The sequence below is a fragment of the Vidua macroura genome, chromosome 3, assembly GCF_024509145.1.
Source record: "Vidua macroura isolate BioBank_ID:100142 chromosome 3, ASM2450914v1, whole genome shotgun sequence".
Classification (NCBI taxonomy): domain Eukaryota; kingdom Metazoa; phylum Chordata; class Aves; order Passeriformes; family Viduidae; genus Vidua; species Vidua macroura.
The window spans coordinates 57,379,254-57,400,242 of NC_071573.1; the positions used below are offsets into that span (position 1 = coordinate 57,379,254).

Sequence of the window (20,989 nt, forward strand, 5' to 3'; positions counted from 1 at the left end):
CAATCGTTAACATTGTTAACTCCTAATTCAACTAGAAGCCTGACCTCTGCTAACATGCTAACTCCCCAAACATTTCAGACCAGAGAAGTTTGAACTGAGTCCTTTGTGAGGGTGAAGGGTAAAACAAAAGAAACATTTTGAAGAAGCAGCCAGAATTTTTAGTCCATTGGTAATATAACTCTTGCAAACACCAGTAAAATAATTCCATAAAATAATTCACAAAGTTAGAGGCACTTCTTCAGAGACTATCTTGAAAACATCACATATTTTATAATTATTTACTAACAGGTACTTTAATATATTCTTAAGATTGTTTACACTAAAAAATATTCTTTTGGCTTAACCAGCTATGAAGCTAAATGCTGATCATTGAACACTGAATAAAAATTTCCTAATGAGCCAGGCCTCTCAGCATCTCTGCTGGAAACCAGGTCTACAGAGTCATTCTGTTTGTCCCAGCCCAGCATTAATGCCAATGCACTTACTCTCAGACACACAAAAATCTCTATCTGACACGAGTTAAATAAAGGTAGACTCAAATACAATGCTGAGAGCAAGTGGGGAATTCTGGGTCCAAGCAGGAAGGACCAGAAGTGCAGGAAGGCAGTGGACAAGGGAAAGCACTTGAACTGCTGAGCAGCCAAAGATATGGATTTCTATGGACTCACCTTTCCTCTTGCAAACACTCCCTGGGAATGCATGCCCTTCAAACACTGAAAATCCTGAGGTTTCAAAAAAAATGTAAAAAGGCAACATTTCTTTTTTTATTTATGCCTATTTTTTTTCCTAATTCCCTTAAGAAAACATCCCTTTGGAAGTTTCCTTCCAAATTTCCTTCCAATTCTGTCCCAAACCAGAACAGGTGTTTAGTGTAAATTCAGTGTTTAAGATGAATTTCAGGTATTACAGATAAATGGGACTACTGTAAGAGTGGAATGATAAAGAGTATGAATAAGTGAGGCATTCAATTTTCAAAGAGATAAGATGTAAAACCAGTATATACAGGCATCTCTTAATATTTAAGATAAGCATTCAAAGGGTTTTTGCTCATTCTGTTTATAAAATGAGGTGTTTATAACACCCTAAGATAAAGACCATGTCTCATGTTTTGCAGGTGAAAAGAGCTGTGACTATTACAAAATCTGCAGGTATGGGTATGCATTAAGATAGCAAATGCAATCATAAAAATAGAGAACACAGACTTTAGAGGCAGTGATAAGCTTTCAGAACTGTTAAATCAAGCTGACAGTAATTAGGTCTTCCTTGTGAGTCCATCCAGCAGACACACTACCTTGCAATACTTCACTAAACACAGTGCAAAACGAAAAAACGGACAGAAATATTGACTGACTGAACACACACTTACTAATACCAGTCTGAAAAGCCACAGCTATGCTACAAATCACACTTCCATCTCTCCCTCACGATGCACAGATACTTAAGAGACCTTGCCCAAGCACTACCCCTTCAATTCCACCAAAGGATTTAACCTGTCCAGAAGGTATTTCATCCCCAGGGTAACATTCCGGTGTCAGCTGTTAAGTGACCTGCTGCTGTTGTACTCAGTCTCTACTTTGTCTCATTCTTTAACATTTTAAAACCCTGGAAGATGCTTTTAAAACTGAATTTCTGATGCCCTTCCTCAGTGTTTGAGGAAAGAGGTGCCATTCAGGAAATTTGCTTGCATGTTGCCAGGAAGCTGCCACTGTTGTGTGACAAAGCTCCAGTGCCATGAATATCCGAGCTGTACTTTCACAACATATACACCTGGAAGTTTATATTTAGCAGTTGAATTTTTAGTGATGTTTTTATTAATGATACTTCAGAGCCCAAACACTGTGAGGGCAATTCTGAATGCAGAAAGGTTTTGAACTTACTTACACAAGGCATTCCTGGTCAGAGCTCTGCAGCATGTCACTACCACAGTGGTATTCTGGCAAGACAACCAGCACTTTCTGAATTAATTCAGTGGTTTTGAAAGCACCTTTAAGAAATACCAGACAGGCTCATCCAAACAGCTATCAAAAAAACAAAATAAAACAAATAAAATAAAATAAAATACTGATAAGAATAACATTTCCTTATGTCTCTCCTGAGCAGGGCTGTACTTTACAAGCTATGTGCTAGCCAAGGAATAGAATATAACAAAAATGTACCTAGAGGAGGTGATAAAGATCAGGGGTGATATAATAAAATTGATACACCTAGCTGTTTAAAATCCACTGTGGCTAAGGACCAACAGTGAAATTCTATTTTAACTACTTACATACCAGTTAACCTTTCAAATATTTTTAACTGAATCAAGGTGCTGCTGATGTTTTTAATAACTGCAACTTTTATTCTGAAAGAAACTTTCAAAATTGAGAATCCTGAGGAATCAAAGGTGCTTGACTTCACAATTTCATAGGTACTTAGTCCACTGTAAGAATTTATTTCTATTTTATCAGGAAAATGCTGATGAGTTGTTGGAGAATTAGTACTTTCAGAATGACTGAACTCCTGTCTCATCCCATTAAAAATAAAATGAGTAATTAAACTCTTCTTTTTGTAGACTGACAGACACAGTCAGCAGTGCAACTTAACTGCTCCCAGCTCTCATCTCTCTCCAGAAGTGAAAATGTGTTTCTCCCCTGGTAGCTGCCAAAGAGTTAAAAAAATGCACGCTGACTGCAAGAGTTAAATCTACAGCACTTCATGGGCTTGAAGTCAACCATGTCAACATCTGGAGTTGGTTGACTTTTCCCCCTAAGGATTTGCAGCACAGCGCTGGATTTTTTCCATGAATTCCCTACATTCTCAATCTCTCAGATGGATGTGACACACACCCAGCGCCCACCTCGCAAACTCCTCTGGCCACTGCAAGGCTCCAGAGGACTTTGTACTGTTTTCATTTATTCAGTGTTTAGGGCCAAATCGTGCTGTTGGTCACATACACAACTCTCTCACTAGGGCTGCATGAGCAAAAGCAAATGCTGCAGCCCTGAGGTACACTTTACAATCATTTGCCTTCATTGTGTCTAGATTTGCTACAAATACAACATGTAAAAGAAAAAAAGAAAACCACAAACAAACCACCAGCTACTGCTCTAAAACTCACAGAACACAAACAGAAGGCCGTTAAAAAAATCTGAACCAAGCTTATATTTGTCAAATGCAGTTTTCTCTTAACTAATTCTTCTAATTATCATTAGAAACATTAACAACAATATAAAGAAAGGATAAAAATTGATACAAGTGAGTAATCAAAAACCAAGATACAGCTTGAAATTACAATATCTATGAAAAATATACACTGAACAGATTTATTTAGAATAAAGTAGCTATTTGGAATTATTTGTGAAATTGAGCACTTCAGCATTAAAAAAAAAACCCAAAAACCAATCTGTGCTTTTAAGTTTCCACTGCAGAGTGCACAAATTGGGCATTATCCTACAAATTCTGATTATTTTAATCACAAGTTTCAGAAGGTTGGGTTTAATAAATTACACACACTACTCACTTCACAGTAACAAAATAACACAGAAATATGATTATGTGTTATCCTTCTAACAATTCAATTTTTTTAAACTACAACTGTGACATTTCTGCTTCTTAACAATGTATTTTTTCATGAATTCTTCCTTCCTTTGCCTGCTATACACCATATTTAATTCCACCTCAATGTACAAACAATTCTTCCATAGAAAACACTATGTCCTTCTCCCTTCTATTCACTCAATTTTCCAAAGACTGATTTGCCATGTTCATTGCAAGGAAAAAGTTCTTTCAGATTAATTAAATAATGAGGGAGGATTTACAGAGATTTTTGCATGCTGAATCTCACCATGCATCCATGCAATTCATGAACTTTTCAACCATGTTGTTATTTCAAAGCTTTTGAAACAAGTACTTTTTAGTCTTCAGTTCTCTGGTACTTTGGTGGCAACTGAAGAGTTAACTTTTAAAATCCCACATACTTTTGTGTTCATTTTTAAAATCGGAAAAAAGGAACAAGCTGCAAACTATCTGTTATTTTTCATGGCTTAGAGCTCCTTTAGAAAGCAAAAGCAGCATCCCCAGAAAATGACATTATAGAAAAGTAACTGAAAAAACAAACAAACAAAAACCCCAAACACACAATCATTTAGATTATGATGCTGCAGCATTCTAACATTCCCCAAAAATCTTTATTTTTAGGAGGTTTTGATTTAGCTGTACTTGTCTGCTCCAACCCAGAGCTTCTCAAATTCGAATTCTCAGTCCAGCTTCCCAAATTCCAGCAGGAAAAGTTATGTATTTCCTTTATTCAAGTTTAAGTTTATTTCTTTTTTCATTTCAGTGTTTCAAGAAATAGCCCTAAAAATCAGAAAACAGTGTAGTTCTTTAAAAATAAATAGAAGACTTTTAAAGCCAGAAGGGTCACTAACTATGGCTTGGATATAGTTGCTGTAGTTAAAAATTCTTCATTAAATACACTCACAATAATAAACTGCTCTCAGACCAGCACAGCTGTTCTGTTTGAGAACCAAAGCAGCATGCTACAAATATTTATGAAATTTCATGGTTAGACATGCTGTCCACATTGCACATTCAGTGACTTGGTTCTGCTTCTTAAAATAAAATTTATTCACCAAACGTAAGATAGACGCAACTCTAGCACTTGGGTCTTTAAGGGGAAAAAAAAATCCATGGCTCCATTAGCAACAAGGATGGGATAAGCAATACAGGCCAGTAAACGCTGGGACATTTCTGAGAACCCCTAATGATTAATGAACAGTGAAAAGCAGATTGAAATTTTTTCTTTATCAAAACGACCACATAAAAACTAATGTAAACATCACAAACTCACTACAAAGGAGATGAAGCTGCATCTGCACTAATGAGACACATGACAGCTTAATACACTCCTGCATACCAATAAGCAAAGTCCTCTGTCCCTTCCAAGAAATGGTAATGCATACCACAAGCTAAATGCAGTTCTTGGGAAATGTACTATAGAAGCAGCTGCGCTGCAGTGAAAATCTAAGGTTCTTCCACAGGAATTATTAAATAAGGAAAACCTCAAACAATCAAAACTGTGCAGACCTATAAAGACATTGCTTTTGAAAAACAATTTAACCTTTAATTGCTAACAATAAAAGGAAATAAAAAAAAAATAGAGGACCCTTGAGGAAAAAGACTCAGCATGTGATAAGCTCATTAAGCATCGAGTTTAATGAAAACCCTATTGTAAACAGCAGTAGGATATCTCCTCCACTACTCACTGATTCAAATCACGTACCGTCCTCCCCAGGGCCTGCTCCAAATGGAGCCGCGCTTCTACAGGCTTTGTTGTCGAAATGTATTGTAAAGTTGGAGTATTTTGCATGAATAAACTCCCCCTATTTGTTGAATTCATTCACTGGCTCCAGCAAACAATATACAAGAGAGTAATTATTAATACAATGAAAATAAAGATTTCCTAGATAGCTAGAGCCATATAATCAATCTGAGAGAAATTCTGATGCAAATTAGCTATCTTTAGGGGGAAAAAAAACCCACAAAAACCCCGGGGTTTATTTACATTTCATAATAGCACTTTGTCTCCCAGAGAAAGACGTATGTTTGTCTTTCTTTGACATAAGTTTTTTTGAAAAAATATTGTTTTTTCTTTCAATTCTTTGCTCCTCCAAAACTCATCTTTTGAGAAAGCCCAAATAATTTATGGTATTAGCTCTCAGCTTCAGTGGCTTGTATGCTAATTCCTTAGGTAAGATGTGCAGAGTTCAGCACACACAGCATCAAGTTTTTGGTACTGCAGGCTGGGATCCCGCTGCCCACCCCATACAGGTATACACACCCCCTTGCCACGGTGCTAATCCCCTCTGAATTTTGCTTTGTTAAGATAAAACAGCAATAGAGCAACAGCTTCATTTCTCTCATGCAAATATTTTTACACCATATAAACGATGCTAACTTCCATATTCCCTCCAATTTCACCAAGTTTAGCTCTTAAGGTATTTTACTGCCTTATTGCTTGACTGATGTAAAATAGCACCATCAGTGCGGTCACTACCTTTTCTTTCTATTCCCCAGTTTCAGATACCAGGTCATAGCCCCGTCCTGCTAGAACACCCAGTTAGCACCTCCACATTCATAAAACCTTGTATCACAGGTACCACATCGTACGTCCGACTGAGATATCACACTTCCTGAAGTTTCAGCAACCTTCGCTTGGAAGCAGTTCTCACTGAGATAAAAATGCTTAAGGCAGACCTTTTAACTCCTAACGCCCTGCCAAGAAATCCAGAGTCGGTAACCCTGGGGGCTCGGGGCCCCGAGGCTCTCCGGCAGCGGCGCACCGCCGCAGCCCCGGGATGCTGCTGCCGCCCGCACAGCCCAGGCGCTACTGAGCCCAGGGAGCAAACCGCGTGTGCCGGCACCCGGCAGTGCCACACCGCCTTACCCGCCATCGTCACTGTCCCCAGCATGGCTGAAGCCACACGGACACCACGAATACCCTCTCCCGCTCCGAGGTTCCTCCCAGGGCCGCGGGGCAGCTCCAGTCGACGGCAGCGAGAGGGAGGCGGCCGCGCGGCAGCGACGCTTCCAGCCCCCGGCACCCGCCTGGCTGGACGGAGGGACGGCTGACGGAGAGCCTGCCTGATGGAAGTCTGCCTGTCGGAGGGGCTGAGCTGACCCCGAGCCCCACGGCCGCTCCCACCCCGTCCCGGACAGCCCCGGCCCCGCCCGGGACCGCCCCTCGCCCGCCCGGCTCTTCCCACCGCTGGCCGGCACAAGCGTGGTGCCTCACAGGGTCCGTCTCGGAACTGCCGCTTCGAGCCTTTATCTCCCTCTGCCCCGAAGGGAAGAGGCGCCGGCTGCCGCTTTCGAACCAGCCGCCCGCTTCAGTTCCCGCTGTTGTAATGCCTTCCTGATGCAGCTTCCCACAAAGCATCCACACCCAACCTCAACAGATGCTGCTTTAAAAGCCCCATGGATTTTATCCCTCATAAACAAAACCGTACAAAAACCACTTCTGTTTTTCCACACTGAAATATTTGCTCCTTTGCCTGTTAGTGTGGGGTTGGTTTGGGTTTGTTTTGTTTTCATTTGTCTGAAGGATTTTTTTAATTGGAATTCTCTACAACCTAATTACTTATAAATTGCCTCGAGTTCTGCTGTCAAGAGTTTCATAAACATGTTACTCCAGATACTTGTATTATTATAATTTAATGCTCCTACTGATAGTAAAAAAAAGAATGCAATATAAAAAAATAAAATGTAAAAACCCAGTATCTAATACAGGTGTCCTCCTATAATAGCAACAGTATTTCTATTTTGATTACAACTGACTATGTTGAATATCTCCAAATTTCTGATGATACTTTGAGCCTTCATCTCTCTGTCAGAGCCAACTTCCCAGCCAATTTACCAGAGTATCTGGTTAATTTAATTTTATAGTGGCAACTTTAATGAGTCCAGGTCATCTCTCAAGTGGTCTTCTGAATCCAAAATTCAAATAATGATGATGAGAACCAACCAAACCAAAAAACCTTTAATCATAAACACTTCTTTACTGTAGGCAAACACTTGTGTTGTTTTTGTGCTTGGTGCCACAATGCTTTATTTCTGAGTTTAGACTTGCAGCAAGGTGAAATAAACAATGAATGGAGAACATGAAGTGTAGCACTAAAATGGAACATTTTTCTATGCTGAAAGATTTGTCTACATGAAGCAACCAAGAGATACCTCTTCTCCACCTTTATTCGTCTGCCTAAGGACAGATGAGGTGGACCAGACTCTCTAAGGTCCGGAGGAGTGGACAAAAACATCTGAATAAAACCTTTACTTGAAGAACTCTTTTCAGTGCCCAACTGGGCAAGTTTTATTTGTCTCTATAGATGATGTCATTTTCATCTATCCTTACCGGTAAATACATGCTGCATCACCTTCATAAAGGGATTTTTCACTTCAAGAGCAAAAACATAGTACTGTTTTCCTTTTCAATGCTACCATGTAGACTTGGCTCCACTGAATAGGAATATCACCTAATAGGAGAGATGATTCTCAAAACAAAGCCAAGGTTTTTCAGGCAGTCTACTCAAATCCCTAATGCTATGTATGTTCACATCTTGCCATGCAACTGGTTACACATTATTACCTACACTCAGAGGAATCTTCTCACCTCTTCATTATATATCCTAGGAATGTGATTTCTGTACAACTGAAACTACAATCCAAGATTATTGAAAAATAATTATAATCTTTGACTATTAACTTGAAACTCATGCCCTTTTAACAGCCTTTTCTGTTACCTGATCCAGAAGCTGAATATCAACATGAAATCTTCTGACACTATTTCCAAACACCAAGTATTTTCTCCTCCTTTATGACTCTGTTTAGCAACTATGCTCCTCTCATCCCTGTCCACTTAAGAGTAAAATTTTAGAGAACTGGAGTTTCATCAAAGATAAAACAAGTTGCATTCCATTTTTATAGTGTCAAAAGTCCCTACTGGTATAATTAAAAAAAAAAAAAAAGGCACAAAAAGTTCAGGATAAGATATGGTAGCCTTCTACTGGGATAACAGCATTGTGGCAATTAATCTAAAGATGTGACAAAGAATTGCTTTTACCAGGATTCAAACTCTAGAGTACACCATGGGTAACACACATGCTTTAAGGCACTCTACAGGCTGACACTTAAGATAGTGTCTCCAACCCTGTCAACCATCCCTTCCCAGCTCATCACCAGCATTAGATGCCTGCTCTGACTGAAAACCAGCCCTCCCTCTTGCCATACTGCCAAAAAGTCAGCAGGCAGCTGGACCGCTGAAGCAGATCTCTCAACGCACTCCTGTGAACAGGAACAGAGGGAAGCAAGAAGAGGCTGATGAGAGCAAGAAAGGTGGGTTGCCAGATCACACAGGAGACAGAACAGCACATTCATGACTGTGCAGCAAGGCAAGGGAGACGTTCCTAAGACAGAACACACATGCCTATATGAGGAAGGTTTTGTGGTCCCAATGCAAATCCAATTAAAAGCTGTAGGAAAGGGAACTTTACTCAAGGTAAAACCAACGGATTATCAGCCTGTCCCTTCCCATGAGTTCAGAATAATTTATCATTAATACTACTAATGAATTAACATAAAAGGGATTTCTGCCTTATGAAGGAAGGGACAGGGCTATGCAGCAGGAACTAACACGAGAAGTAGAAACAGAGATGTTCCTAACAGGTGGATGTCCACCACTGATACCAACACCTTCAGTCCACAAGCCATTTGTCATATGAACTCTCTCCTACAGAGAAAACATATCCCACAAAACAGTACCCAAGAAGCACCTGAGCAACAACAGATCACCTGAGTAATACCTGTTCAGCAGCAGACAGCTAGTCGAGCCCTATTTCTACTTCTCATCCCATTTAGCACACAAGCCTCTGTGGTACGTCCACTGAGCACACGTTTGTACTCACCATTCGTTCCAGCAGACTCTGTTTGCTCTCTGGGTGGTTCTTGGAGCGGTGAAGCCACCTCTGACTGCTGCCCACCCAGTTCCTTAGATGCTGTAACAGCTCCCAGCTGCAGTGGCTCCTGTGGTGAGGCATCATCCTTCAAATTGTCTTCACTAACATCAGGTACTGGTAAACTTGCATTTAAAGCCTGTGTGGTCAAATATTGATTGAAGGATGGTAGTAGGCAAAGATAGAGAAGGAAAGAAAATGTCAGTATTAGGTCAGATTTCCCCCTCAACCCCCACAGAATATTATTCTTTCATTCTCAGTTTGAATACATACATGCAAGCAATTTTAACTTTAATTTAATGAAAGTACTATGAGGAAAAAATCCCAAAGCACATAATCTGGGACTATTTATCTTTCTGCTATCCCATGTGAAATACGTGGAAGAAGCAGGTCTTACAGAAAATGGCCTATAACCTTGTGTAGAAACTGGTTTCTTCCAAGAAGGAAAACTCCAGGATAAGGTGAATCTAGCTGATGGAAAGAAATTATTCATTCAAAGTGTCTGGCATAACTGCTCTGATATATGAATGAATCCCCTCTACAATACAGCCTTTGGTATTGCTCCTCTACTAATGTGCTTATCTTATCATCATCAACAATACAACTACAAAGAAACTGAACTATTCAGGACAGAAAGCAGAAGACACATGGATTTCCCATGAGGAAATGCAGTGAAACTGAGATTAAAACTAGAATTTTTGGACCTCTGTTATTAGGCAGAAACTATTCTTACAGGAGGAACGAGCTTTGCAATTCTTTGAGACTCAGCCCAATAGCATTTGAAATATTATTTCTAGATTTGCTAATATATGCAAAAAGAAGAATCTGTTTTTCAGTTTCCACACTTGTCACATTTAATTATTTTCAGAATTTGAACTGGCTTGCCCTATAAGAAGAAATATACTTTCACAAGCATATTTTTATTTTAAAAGCATGGAATGTGTTGTGGTCATTATAAGATACTTAATTACCCTTTAATTTATTGATTACCCTTTAATGAACTAGCTCTCCAACTGATTCTATTACCTTCCAACAGAAACCATTTCAACTAATTAACCATTATTCCTGAAGCAAAGGTTTGAAGTTCCTCTGGTGGAACAGCAAACTTTAATTATGCATCATTGTCTTATGATTTGTCTGTACTCCCAAAATACTGCCATTGAAGCCCCATTAATTAATCAAAGGTACCGTAGATATATTACACCGAAAGACGGTATCTAACAACCACATGCCTGAAGCACCAAACTGGGATCAGGAAGATGCCACATTCCCGACGATTCTCTTCCAGCATCCCCTACATAAATAGATTTCCCCATTCAGAAGGTTTATTTATTTTTACTAGTAATTAGCCTGCTGCAACAGAATTTCAAATCAACACACAGAGTGCCAGGAAAAGGGCTTTCCTCTTAATCATCAGATTCTTTTCACATGCTGGGTGAGATCTGGGAGAAGCACTGTACCCCACTTCCACAGGCAATGAAGCGTGTGCATTCAGGTTCCCAATTTTCACTTCAGAAGCCCTTAATTAAGCCAAATTGTTTCCACCCGGCGTTGTTGCACTCCTCAAAGCTGCCTTTCACAGCCACATAATCCACCTCGTGAAAAAGGATCCCATTCTGCTCCACTGCCAATACCACAGATGGAATAATTTGGCTTTAGAGTTTTCACATGCTGAGACCAGATATTAAATAGAAGAAATACGGAATGGCTCAACACTCAGATTACATTCTCGCTTCTCACATCATCCTTCCCATAAATCTAAAACACAGGAACTCAGGAGGGATGAAGACACCACACTACCAAACAAAGACACGTAAACCCTGGGAAGCTCCTCTGCAGTTCCACACAACATTAGCTGAATGGGAGTAACTCATTAAAGACATGCAAGAAAATCAAGACATAGAAAACAACAACCTAATTCTGAAAGGGCTTTAAGATTCTTCAGTACAAATTCGGTAGAGGACCATTACTATTTTTTTAATAATAATAAGTTTTAATTATTCATTCTTGAAAGACAGCTGCTAGTCCTGCAAACACAAGAACAACCTCAACTTGACTGGCTCTCAGGAAACTTGGCTATCTGAAGAAAAAGCCATGGATGACTATTTCAAGATGACACTCAGAATTAGCACCAACAATTCTTTCAAGTCACAAGAAAGGCAACAGCACTGAATATCTTAGCATTCCTCACGTTATTCAAAGATTTTTTTGCCTTTCTTTCCAAACCTCCCTGGGCAGCACACCATTTTAAAGCCAGTCCCATGTATAGACACACATGTACAGTCAGAGTCAACCATTTGCCTGATAAGCAGCAGTGGACTCTGCAAAGAACCAGAGCACAAAGGTACTTGGTACGTCAACGCAGTACAGCTTGTCTCCTTTTTAAATTGAGCACAGACTGTTATGATAAAATATTAACAATGATAGTACTTACTATTACCCCAGCTCTGAATTTATTCTACAGTTTTGGTGCATTCAGGAAAACAGTGACTTTATATAATCCTAAAGATTTGTGATTTCAGACCAAAATTCAGAAGTCACTGGCTCTAGCAGATAACCTTTTGGATCTGTTAAATCTGCAATATCTTCCAGTATGAAAAACAGAATTAAATATAAAACATCACTAAATGTAAGACTATAAGCAGTTTTTACAACCAGCCAGTATAATTATAATCCCTGTTCACTCTGTACTTAAATTCACTTTTGGAAACAGGATCCATCTGTCACAACTGAGTAAAAAATGTAAATACATGGAAGCCCTCAATATTTTCAAATCTGACCAGACCTACAATATAACCCTATCTTTTTACCCCAGTCTCTTGGGGAAGAGTTTGATGTGATTCTTGGCCTTGGGAAGGCAAACTTAGATTTTCAAATCAAGTGTTCTGCTTTAAATAATTGAATAATCAAAACTAATAAAACAATAGTATTTTTTTCCAAATTAAAACATGTGCAAAGGAGAAGAAACCTTTGGGGAGTTTGTAAAGTGAAAGAGGACATAACAGCATCATTAGTTTAAATAAAGAAAAAAAAAATGTGTTTTAAAAAAAGTTGCTCAGGCTCTTTATGAGGGTCAGTGCAGTCTGTCCCACTGCATTAGTCCTCAAAAGAAACTAATTTCAGTTTTCCTTCACATTAACTGCTTCATTTCTCTGAAAGGATCTAAACTGCAGTTTAGTCCAATTATATCTAATTTGGTGAGCAGTGCTCTTAATTCCATTGAGAATAGTTGTAAAGCTTAGACAAATACAACATCAGAGTTTAAAGAGATGGGTGAAAACAAAATTTAAAAAGACAAAAATTAACATTATTAGGAATCTCTCTGCTCATCTTCATGCATTTATTTGCAAGTAATGAGACATTACATTTGGCAGGTTTACCAACACTTATCAGTTTTTTGTGGCACACATTCATTACACTCCTTTGATTATTAATTTATGAATGTGTTGTCTCATGAACACAGGAGAAACCAAGGGGAACTGGTTATCCAGTTCACTGATCTTTCAGCTTCTTCATTCCCAAAACAAAGGGCCATTAGCAAAGCAACACTCCAGTTTCTGTCACGCCATTACTGTACATCCTGCATGTATTTTTTTCATATTTGCCTCACATTCACCACAAAGATGGAAGCAAAGGGCAGATACCCAGCTAATGAGACTAAAATGCACAGGGCTTGTTGTCCATGTCACTCTAACCAAGAGCAACCTCTGCTCCATCTTGCATCCAGCAGTGGGCCCAAGTGTTAGACAGCATTAAACACAGTCTAACCAAAACAAACCATTAAACAAAATTGAAAATGGATAAATTAACACGACAAATTGCATGACATGTGGATGAATTGCAGGTCCCTGATCTCAACTGTAAATTAGTGGATGCTTCCTTCAGGCACCATTCCTGAGGGGTTTGCAGCACCCAGCCTCTTCCCCCACCAGCAATCACCATCATTCCCAACATTCCTTGTACCAGACCCAAATCATTCCAGGGATTCCTCACACAAGGCCCAAACGTACCAGAGTTAATTTTGCTTCATTCTGTTAATCCTGCTACAGTGATTCTACATTAGATTACTAAAATAGCCAGATCCAGCTGTCTGAACAACTGAGCAAACTAACATAATGGTCTTTAATATTTTTCCTGAACTTTGATTTTGAAACTCTGGGAAAGACTGTTGCTGCGCTCAGGGAGTCTGCTTTTAGCACATGCTGCTCCATTAAAATGAACTTCAAACACCAACACTTGGGAAAAGAAAAAAATTGGATCATTCCAACTCTTTGTTCACAGCAGTTTGTCTTGTTTTGCATTAGCTAAACATTAGAGGTTTGTGGGATACTGCAAGTTCCAGGTGAAGAAAACACAAGGCCCTTCCTCTGTAAGGCACATAACAGCACACTTAATTTGATTACCCTATTTCTGCCTCCTGCAGATAAAGCCAAGAAGTTTCTCTGCACCTTCCAGCTCCTCATCTACCCTATTCTCTCCCAACTGTCAGCCTGACTTCACGTGGCACCTCCTTATGGATGACTACCCTCAAAATCCAAATGGATAAAACAAAACACCCAAAACACCAGTAAGTTTCTACACCCAATTCACCCCTGTGATGTCTTTTTGCAACCTGTGAAAGAAGCACTACCCTCAATCTGTTATTCTGATCCAAACTGAGGTCTTTCCCAGGTCTCATACCTTTCAGCTCTTTCAGACACCACCTTATGGAAGCATTTCACAGGTACAGCTTATCCAGGCTCTAAGGACCAGTCAGAACAATGGCTGAGCACGAAGCACGATCCTCTCCTCTCAGCAACCACACCCAGGCTTGCATTTCCAACCTGGAGGACTTTCAAAGTCCCGACGCTCCTCTTTGCATCTCCTTAGCCTCTACCACATCAAACACAAGCTAATTGCCTCGGCTTCCAAAGGGGCCAGCCACTCCCTCTACCAGCTCCCTCTTATCTCCTATATGATTAGGGGGCTATTTCATGCTTTTGGTGCCGCTATGACACTAATTTCCATAGTGCATTTTTCCAGTTACACATTTTTATTCTTTCACCCCAGTCACTCCACAGGCATGGTCAGCCATCCAAGCCTTACCACTGAATTGTACCAGTCTCTTCCTCCCCAGCTGGAAAAGAAGTATCTAATAGGAATCAGACCCTGCTGAACTAGAGGAACTCTGCAGCCTCAGACTAAATATCTCAAACTGGGGCTCCCAGAGACACAGTCTAGGGACTTTCCTTGAATAAGTTTAGTTTCACCATTGCTAACACAGTATTTTCAGGCTGACTCAGCTCCTTCACCAGAACGCAGTTGTTTAAACAGCAGATGTAAGTCTGCCCCAGCTGTTATTTGTCAGGCACTCGGACAATAAGACACTCTGACATCTCAGCTGGTAACCTCTTTAGAAGAGACAGTTCCAAATATTTACTGTCTAGCACACACTTGCTCTCATTACAACACAGGTAGCATAATCAAGTTACTACTCAGAAATGGGAACCATCCTGAAAACAGTATGAATGACTTGCTGCTCAAGTGGGGGCCCTTGCATGCCAGCAAGCCAGGAATCCACCACACCACATTTTCAAGCCATCAATCCCCATTAAAGTATTATCTCTGACAAACCTAGATTTTGATGCAAGAATAGCTTATTAGCATGCCTGTATTTTTCCAGATTCTCTCTCTGGAAGTTTCCCTACACTGTTTCAGGTAGCTGTTCCAACAGAGCTTGGCTCCTTCCACAGGGCCTCAGAAAGAAACCTGTATTAAAGCTGCTGCCTTGAACTTCCAAATAAAATAAAAGTGGCAGGTGTGATTGTCACTGTTAGCTGCAATGTTGGTAGGATGCTGCTGCTATCCCAGCATTGCCCACATGGCTTGAAGTCACCTTCTGTCCCATGGGAGGGCAACACGCTGGCATTTTTTTCCATCTCTCTGATGCTTAGCATCAAAATTGGAAGTTGGATGAGAGTTGGATGAGAGTTGGATGAGATCACTGCTATGAACAGAGAAGGTGCTCACAAAATAGAGACGCCCAATGCCACCACCAACAGAAGTGTCACCCAGCTTCTTGTCCAACTCCAGACACAAGATCCTGCCTGCTCCCCTGTACCTGCAGCTTCTGCTGAGTCCCAGAAGCCAACACATCTCAGAAAATCAGCAGAGAATGACCTTGCCAAAGAACTGGAACAGTTTTCCAGGGGCTTAGCTCCTTGAACGAGCTTGCACAGTGCCAGATGAAATAAAGGAGAAGCTGCAGGTGCTCTGAGGAGGAAGCAGGAGCACATGAACCACCTCACTGGACATCTCCATGGCTTTTGTCAGCTCAGGACATCAAAGGTTTGTCTGGCCTTCTTCAAGACCAAAGAGATCTTGGTCCCACTTCTAACACTATTGAAATCTAGTAAATCCTTCTCAGGCCAAGCTTCAGGCCTCCGTGCTGTTCAAGACAGTCTGCCCCTGAGGTTTCAATGAGTTTTCACCAGCTCACTGCTACCAACAGGAGAAGTTTTTTTCACTTCCCCTCCTGCCCTGCTGGAAGTGCTTGTCTCCTGGTTCTTGGTCTTACCTCTACAATGTAGGAGTCAAATGAACTCACAAGCAGATCAGGAAAATGGTCCAGCAAGAATAAATTTCAGTTTCCTGAAGGATTAGTGAGTTTAACCTGCTTACAAAAAGGCAAGGTTAGGACACAACACAGCCAAGTGAGACTGCATCATCTGAGACAAAAAGGAAGAATAGGGGAGGAAGAAAAGGAGGGGAAAAGAACATTGCTGCTAAAAGAGCAAGGAGGTAACTCCATCACAAAAATCAGCCTTCTGTAGAACCATACCTTGCCCCTTGGTTTCAACAGGACCTCAAGTGTCAATTCACCGATCTGATTAATTCAGTTCAGGCAACTGAATGGATTAGTACCATCAGGATGTCTCACACTTCCCTGCAGAGAAGGCTTCCCACAGTGAGGTGGCTATGCAAGATAAGGAGCAGCTCCTCCACTGCCAGAGTTTAAGTCTTGTCTGCTACAGTAAAGAAAGCCACCCATTTCAAGTCCTAGTACTGTAGCAGGCTAGAAACTCTGGACCCGCTTTGCGTGTAATTCATCAGGAACTTTTGAGAAGACTGGGTCAACAGCTGAGGTACTCAACCACATGAGCCCACATTTAATCTGCTGTGTTCACAAGCCAGTGCTCAAAGGCTCCTAAATATCCCTTGCTCTGTAGACCAAGTGCTTTCCAGGGTCCTTGGGCTGCAGAAGTGAGCAACACCAAAATATACAGCCTCCCTTTTGGTAACCAGGACACCTAAAAACTGGTACCTGGCCAAAGAGTCACGTGTGAATAATAAAACAGCTTAATGACTATACATTTTTTTCCTTTCTAGAAGAAAAGGTGAAGAGGTTTTCATCTTGTAAAAAATGCAACTACATCATGAAAGAAATTTAATTAAATATTTCAAGGATTTCACATCACAAAAGAAAGCCCAACTTCTGAGATTTTATGTACTGTATAAGACTAGTTGCTTAGACAGTTTATTTGTAATTGCCTTGCCAAGGCGCACTGAAGTTGGATTCCACTGAAATCAGTTTCTGAAAATTTTTCTTCTAAAAGGGTTGTAATAAACATTTTAATTTAGAAAATGCAAGAAGGAAGACCACCCTCCAAAAGATTCCCAATCTTCCACAAACAAGTTAGCTATCTTACAGATTTCTCCAGGGGCTCTGCAAGACCTGGTGATTTTCAAATTCAAAGAACTGGAAGGAATAATGATGAAAACTGTCACAGACCTGCATGAAGTTACTTTACTTTAGTAAGACAGACTAAATGAGACACAAAAAAAGTATGACTAAACTTTATTAAAACCTATTTTTCTATTTGTGCAATGTAATGGAAGGCAAAACCAGCTGATTTAGGAGAGCAGCAGTCATACAACTTCTTATAGCAGCAACATGGTAATAGAACTTCCCCAAATTTAAACCGTTCTACTTGAATAATAAGGCAAAAATCTACTAGAAGACATTTTTCCTAAAGCTTAGAAGACATAAAACACAGTATTAATAATAATCTGGACTTGAGAACAGTATTAATGTGATTCTCTTTTTTTAGAGGGTCTTAGTTCCCATAACTGGATAAACACAGCTATGAATAAACACGGCTCTTCTTCAAAGTCGCATTATCTTAAATTTTAAACAACCACAATAGTCAAATGCTTGCCCAATATAAATTCCCTCTTTTCTAAACATCAGCATCTGAATTCTAAAATTGCCCAACAAAACTGCTAAACATTTTGTTAACTAACACCAATCCCCAATGCTTATTTAGTTAAAAAAAAAATCTTTGTTAACGTTCATGTGGTTTTCAAATCTGTCAAAACACGCTCAAGGAGGTCTAGCGGCAGCCAGGAACTATGGGAAATTCAACTTGAAAGTTAAATCTGAACCACAAGGTCAAAGAAACAAAGTCATAACCGGTTCTCAAGCTCTAATACACCCACGCACCAGTCACAGAAACTTCGGAGTCTCCCTGCTCTGAGCACCTAAACTCTGAAAAGCCCAAAGAAGGGGATCTCGGCAGAACGTGGTATTATTTCTCCCCTCACAAACTCCCTAAAGCCACACTATGTAAACACACAGATGCACATAACCTCTCTTTCAGTCCCAAAATCCCCTAAACGCGCCTATTCCAGAGGGATAAATGGGTTCATTCATAATCTATTTTTAAACACCAGACATGTTTTAAAAGAATTTCTTTCAATTCTTCAACATCATTATTTTAAATCACGCATACCTAGAGCTCCTTCGCTCCCCACGGGCTGGGAGTTCGGGAGTCCCTCCCCCATTGCCCCCTATGCAGTACGACAGCGGGCCGCACCAAAGGCATGGCTCCAGCCCTCGCCGCCGACACCACCGCCCCTTCCCCGCGGCGGCGGCTCAGGTGAGCCTGAGCCCCGGGGTGCGGAACGGGGCGGGAAAGGGGGCACAGTGCAGCTGGCGCCCAGCCGAAGGCACTGCCGAGCCGCGCCCCGACGCGCCTCCCACCTGCTCCCTCGGGAGGGGAGAGGATGGAGTGGGGGGGGCTGCGGAGAGCCGCGGGAGCCGCGGCGATCCGGCCGCAGGACCGCAGTCAGGAGGCTCCTTGGCGCAGACCTCGCCGCGGGTGGGTGCGGCTCCTTTCGCCCCGGCCGCACACAAAAGCGTCGGCGCCCCCGCAGCCGCCCTCGCCCCCCGCCCCGCCGCTGGCGGGAGTTTTATGACTGCGGCGCCGGCCGTGGCGCAGTCCCGGCCCCGCCGCGCCCCGGCTCCGTGCCCGGCCCGGGAGGTGCCCAGCGCTGCGGCAGGTGGCCGCAGCCGCGGCGGGAAAGTTTCTCCGGCCCGGGGGTGCGGCGGGAGCCACCGCCTCGCGTCCCCCCACTACCTCCCCGCCGCCCCTGCCTTACCTTGGCGGGCTCCGCTGGTGGCTGGGGCTCCGCCGCGTCTTCTGCCGGCAGCGGCTCTGGGGGAGTGCTGGGGGGCGCGGCGGCGGCCCCGGCCCCGTCCTGCGGGGCGGCCGGCTCGGCGGAGCTGCCGGCGCCCATGGCGCTGCCCCGCGGCCGTGCGGAGCCGCGGGCGGGGGCTGGCGGTGGGCGGCGGCGGCGGCACCACAGCCGGGAATGAAGGAGCCCGGCTCTCCGCAAACTCCTTTAGGGCGCGAGAGGGGGGAAATTTAAAAAAAAACAAAAACAGCGAGGGGGGGCGGGGGGGAAGGGAAGGAAAAAAAAAAAAAAGCGCGAGCAAGAGCAGCGAGGAAAATCACCTCCTCCCCTGGTCCCCCCGCCCGCCTGCCTCTTGCTCCATCACATGAGCAGATCCCCGGACACGCCTTGCAGCATCAAACCGGGCTGATAAGGAGCGGCCAAGGGGGGCAGCGCCCTGCCCGCCGCCGCTGCCGCCTCTCCCCGCCCCTCCCGGGCACCGCCGGGGCGGGGGCGCCGCCCGGCCCCCGGCCCTCCGCGCCGGCACCGCGGCGCTGACTCAGCGCTTCGCCCCCTGGCCGCTCTCCCGGGAGCGGGATGAGCGCCCACCCGCCGGCACCCTCACGGGCTCCGGCCCAGGGCCCGCGCCCCCCGCCCGGCCACGCTGCCCCTCGCCCCGCGCCGGCCTCCTGCCGCCTCCTGCCCCGCGCGCTCGGCTCCGCGGCCACCAGCCCTCAGCGCCGGGTCCGGAGCTCAGCCATGCTGGGCCTGCCTGAGGGATATCCAGGTTTCAGCTGATGCAGAAATGCAAGGTCCCATGTCTTAGGCAACTTTGAAGAAACAAAAAAATCAAGCCGCCTTTTTGTTTTTTGGACTTCTTTTTGTTTGTGGGGTTTTTTTTGGTTTGTTTTGTTTTGATTTATTGTTTGTGGGTTTTTTTGGTTTTTTTTTTTTAGGTTTTTTTTTTATTGTCATGTAGGATAGGTTCCCAGTTATTAATTCATGCCAGATCCTGGCACAAGCAAGCAAAGCCAAGAACAGGGTAGTTTCTCTCCTAGCCCAAAATACACAAAGCATCTTTCCCATGCCACAAAAGCAGGACCAGTATGTATTGTAGGCACACTCTTACCTGGTACTTTCAAAGGTATCAGCAGTGAAATAGTGCACAAATTACATTAAACTTACCACAATGTGCTAAACCAGTAGCAAACGGATCCATTAACTGTTCTTCACCTTAAGTATAATTTTATTTTCTAAACATATGCATGTACCTGTCCTATACGGAATTCATTATTAAAATCAGGAACGGTCTGAAGAATTCATAGTACAGACACAGTTTCTTTTAGAACATTAAACCAGTCCTCACCCACCAAAGCACTGTTTCATTCAGAAAAAAAACCCATTCGGAAAAAATTCCATTCTATAAAGGGCCTAATCTTCACATGCTGGTCAGATTTTTTCCCTAAAAAAATCAACATATATCAAGTCAATGACCGAAAAAGCATTTTCATCATCTCCCTTAGCTAATGCAAGAACCTACTGGAATTGTTTGTGTTCAGCAGAACAAAACTGGTGTTGTCGATCGCAGAGTTGGGATAAATACCTCCCCCTTTCTGCTTGGTCTTCCTCATTTTCAGAAGAGAGAGAGGAGATACAGGTCTGAGCTTTAAGTAGTGCCTGAGTCCCTGTAGTAGAACTTACCCATAGCCACCCAGTACTTCTGGATCACCCACCAGCCAGCACTCACAACAGGGAGCAAGGAGCCTGTTCCCAGCCTTTCCTGGCTGTCATCCTTTGATGTCTGTGTCTCTGGTGGAGAAAGAGCCGGCACCACCTCCATTCCCCGCAAAATCTGCCTTCCTCCCTGCCTTCCTCCCTGCCTTCAGCTGCTCCTTTGCAGGTGCACCTGAGAATGGAGGCCAGCCCAGCTGCTGTAGGGCTATCTTGGGTTCCCCTTCAGCTGTGGACCCTGGGCATAGACATGGAGGATTTCTGGGCTTTGGAGAGGGGAGGGCTGTCTGTGGGGCTCAGTGGCACACAGAGAAGTTGGGAATGGTGTGTGCCACAGG

The 20,989-nt window shown here is 42.8% G+C and overlaps 1 protein-coding gene across 2 annotated transcripts in view; it reads right to left on the bottom strand.

Moving 5' to 3' along the window:
* Nucleotides 1-19,043, bottom strand: part of AKAP12 (A-kinase anchoring protein 12) — a 30,225-nt gene extending 11,182 nt beyond the window's left edge. Inside the window, exons 1-2 of one of the 2 annotated variants that reach the window (XM_053973759.1) lie at nucleotides 18,906-19,043; nucleotides 9,438-9,624 (exon numbers count right to left, since the gene is read on the bottom strand). In XM_053973759.1, coding sequence (XP_053829734.1) covers nucleotides 9,438-9,624; nucleotides 18,906-19,043 — 325 coding nt within the window. Of the gene's footprint in view, nucleotides 1-6,424; nucleotides 6,564-9,437; nucleotides 9,625-18,905 lie in introns of those variants that run through there. The other variant, XM_053973760.1, reaches the window with a different exon arrangement.
* Between the last annotated feature and the right edge of the window lie 1,946 nt (nucleotides 19,044-20,989).